The 3,404-nt window shown below is 45.7% G+C and overlaps 1 protein-coding gene across 1 annotated transcript; it reads left to right on the plus strand.

Annotated features, from left to right (window-relative positions):
- The first annotated feature begins 527 nt into the window (after positions 1–527).
- On the plus strand, positions 528–3,077 carry LOC120680188 (F-box/LRR-repeat protein At3g26922-like). The gene is made up of 6 exons (XM_039961798.1): positions 528–758; positions 869–940; positions 1,045–1,940; positions 2,065–2,235; positions 2,364–2,581; positions 2,690–3,077. Exons 3-6 carry the CDS (start codon positions 1,083–1,085, stop codon positions 2,724–2,726), a joined length of 1,284 nt encoding a protein of 427 aa, XP_039817732.1. The 5' UTR covers positions 528–758; positions 869–940; positions 1,045–1,082; the 3' UTR covers positions 2,727–3,077.
- Positions 3,078–3,404: the final 327 nt, after the last annotated feature.

Consider the following 3,404-nt stretch of genomic DNA (forward strand, 5'->3'; position numbering starts at 1 on the left):
GACGAATCTAATGGTGTCAAATTTTCTCAAAAATTCATTCGTTTAACATATTTTTTGGGCATTTAAAGTTAAACAAAAAAAGAAAAGGAAAAAAATGAGACGCCCCATTAAAGCCCACTTGGTAAACCGGTCAAACCGGCCGGTAAATCGGTCAAACCGGCCGGTATACCGTTCCAAACCGGTGACACATGCGATTTTAAATTTGGATTTGAATTCAAACCAGTCAAACCGGCCGGTAAACCGGTCTAACCGGCCGGTATACCGGTACGAACCGGTTGAACTGAGTTTTTTGAATTCAAATTTGAATTCGACCAGTACCGACCGGTTTTCGGCCAAACCGGACCGGTATACCGGTACCGGACCTCGACGGTTTGACCGGTCCGGTCGGTAAATGAAACCCTGGTAGTGGCAAGCATTGGAAAAATAACAAACCTTAATTGCATGTAAACGTCTAGAATGCTAAACGTCTACCATTTGCATCCTTTTTAGACGGGAGGGAGGAGGGAATACTAGTTACAAGACAATTTAATATTTTAATTTAACAAGAGGTGAAGGGTGATGCTGTAAACGTTACCACTGCTATTTATTAAACTACAGCTTGCTTCGCCGTTCGCACTTCCTCCAGTCCTCTCCAGTCGATTCCGCTTCCCATTTCGTTCGACTCTGCAGTTCCCCTCCAACTCCAAGTTCCAGCGGGTTTCGAGGCATCTTCTTGATTCATCTTCTTTCTTCCTTCTTTTCTTCATCGATGGAAGAAGGTATGTCCCCTCGACCACTCCCACGCATCTGCGAACTACGGTTTCTCCAGCTCTGGCTGATCTGCTGATGATGTATAGTCTAACACTGCTCCCCCTTTGCGGTTGCGCAGGCCGTGCAACCGTTCTTCTTGAATCTTGATTGACAGGGTTGTGTTGGCGAGAAGCGATGCTGTTGATCTGAGGTATTTGCTGTTCCTGAATCAACTGTAGAAACGCCGTAGATTTTAGTTTGCTGCTCACGCTCACCCACTGTTTCGTGCTGTGCGCACTATCTGTTCGATGGAAGGCCCCTGGGCTCCTCCAACAAGAAGATCGCGGCCTAAGATGGAGATGCCCTGCAGCAAGAGGGCGAGGGTGATGGACGCGGGAGATAGAATCAGCGGCCTCCCTGACGAGCTTCGCCGCCACATCTTGTCCTTGCCGGCGAGGGACGCCGTGCGCACCAGCGTGCTGTCGCCCAAGTGGCGCCACCTCTGGGCGTCGGTGCGGCGCCTCAACGTCGACGCTGAGGGCTTCACTAGCCAGAGAAAGTTCGTCAAGTTTGTGAACGCATTGCTGCTCAGTCGTCATTGTGTTCCTCTGGAGTCGTTCTGGCTCCGTGCCAACAGGCCTGACATCTGTCTTGAAGATTTCCGCAAGACTGTCTGTCTTTGGATTTGTCATGCCCTCAGGAGCAATGTGGAGGAACTGGGTGTTATTGGCCACGACTGCAATGATACATCTGAACGTGTCGAGGGTACTGTAATCTTCCGGCTTCAGCATTATCCCTTCACCTCGTCATACTTGAAAAAATTGCATCTCTGCTATGTTTACACCAGCAATCAATTCCTAACGAGGCTCTTTTGTGGCTGCCCGGCATTGGAAGACCTCAAGATGATAAACTGTGACATATTTGGCGCTGAATTTACCTCTGCCACGCTGAAGAGCCTGAGCATTGACTATGTTCGCTTCCCAGACTCCATCTATTATGAGTGCATCAGTGATATTGTGATAAACATACCCAGTCTTGTCTCACTGCACATTGGAGCACTTGTTGGTGTTGCTACGCTGTCGCTTGTGGATATGCAGTCATTGGCAACAGCCTCAATTAACCTGTACGGTTTTACATTTTCTGATGGCTGCACACTTCTTGGTGCTCTTTCAAACGTGAAGAAGTTGGAGTTGCTGTTGCCACGGGGTGTGGCATGCTTTATCTGGAACTGTGACACTTGCAGATAACCCCATTTTTATGTCTAAACTGTAGCAGTAGCATGGTCTTTCTCATAAGTATTTCATGTTAATGGCCTTTTTTCTACTGACTTTGCAGCAGGAGGAGGGTCAACTGCATAGAAGTGATATGAAGTTGTTTCAAGTGGCTTTTGCTAATTTAACATCTTTGTCTCTCAGTGATTGGTGTTTGATTGACAACTGCAAATCACTGTTGTATTTGCTTGAGCATTCACCGAAGCTAGAGCAATTTACTTTGGTGATGACGAAGGTAATTTTCTCATTATTACTGTACCCTGCACTATGGCAGAGCTATGTATATATTTTTTTCAACATCGGCACGGCAAGCTACGCTTTGTATATAAATGACATGTGATATTCTTTTATTCCTCCTGGCAGCTTCATTACCGCGACAATCATCACTGGTTTCACAGTGCTTCTGCTGTAGAGTCCCCTTGCATAGAAATATCAGTGGCACTCAATTGTGAAAAGCTTAAGAAAGTTGAAATTGTCTGCCCAGAGGGTGACAAATCAGTTGGCAAGATTGTGTCAATACTATTGACCAAATTAATCTCACCCCCGGAAATTTGTATCAAGCCGCTTGCAACTTACACGCGGTAAGTTTCTTGTTCTATTGATATTACGCATCGGCATGCTTTTTACAATTTATTGTGGAGAGAATCCAAAGGCTCTGTTTTTCACTTGCTGTGGCCTGCCTCTTGTAGGGCTCGCAACTTTGAGAATTGTTGGAACGAAGATTGAGCTCTCACTCCTCTTGGATGTAGAGCTTGCATTGGAAAGATTCGTTTGAGCTCTCACTCCTTTTTGGACGTTCGGTATTTGTGCGGATCGTGACCTCTCCAGTGCAACTGCTAATATGGAACCAATCTCTCTGTAGCTCTTTGCTGCGTCTGAGAGCTTTTGCTTGTAGCTCTTTCGTTGCCTACCTTTTGTTATTAGCTGAAGCTTGCATGTATGCCTGGATATAGTGCATCGTGTCGCATCCCTGCTTACTATTGTTTCCCCAGAAACTCTTGTATTATGTTCTAGACAAGGCACATCTAGCATGGTTTTTGGTTGGGAAGCACATTTGCGTGCAATGTTTGATGTTTCGATTCAGCTTATGCGGGACGGCAATAGCCGTGCGTCTGTTGATTGCTGACGAGCTTGCGGGACATGTTTATCATATGCTGGTTTGTATTATTAGCAGCTTGACTTTTTTTATTACAGTTTCAAGTTGAAAGTTGATGTGCACTGAAGCAATAATGCTTCTCTTCTGCAGACCCCTCTTCTTCTCCCTCATCATCCCTTTTCAGCATGGATTTCAGTTCTTTTGGCATGCTCATCATGTCTATCAGAACGAAACCTTTGTGTTTCTGTTGACTTGTTTGGCATCCCAGCAAACTGGATGCGCTTCTGATGTACTTTTCATCTTGTTAC

This window comes from Panicum virgatum, chromosome 6N (assembly GCF_016808335.1).
Source record: "Panicum virgatum strain AP13 chromosome 6N, P.virgatum_v5, whole genome shotgun sequence".
Lineage (NCBI taxonomy): Eukaryota > Viridiplantae > Streptophyta > Magnoliopsida > Poales > Poaceae > Panicum > Panicum virgatum.

Coding starts and splice junctions, on each gene's coding strand:
- LOC120680188 (XM_039961798.1), top strand. CDS start 1,083: ATGGAGATGCCCTGCAGCAAGAGGGCGAGGGTGATGGACGCGGGAGAT. Junction 2,236..2,363: donor TTACTTTGGTGATGACGAAG/GTAATTTTCTCA, acceptor TCCTCCTGGCAG/CTTCATTACCGCGACAATCA. Junction 2,582..2,689: donor CCGCTTGCAACTTACACGCG/GTAAGTTTCTTG, acceptor TGCCTCTTGTAG/GGCTCGCAACTTTGAGAATT.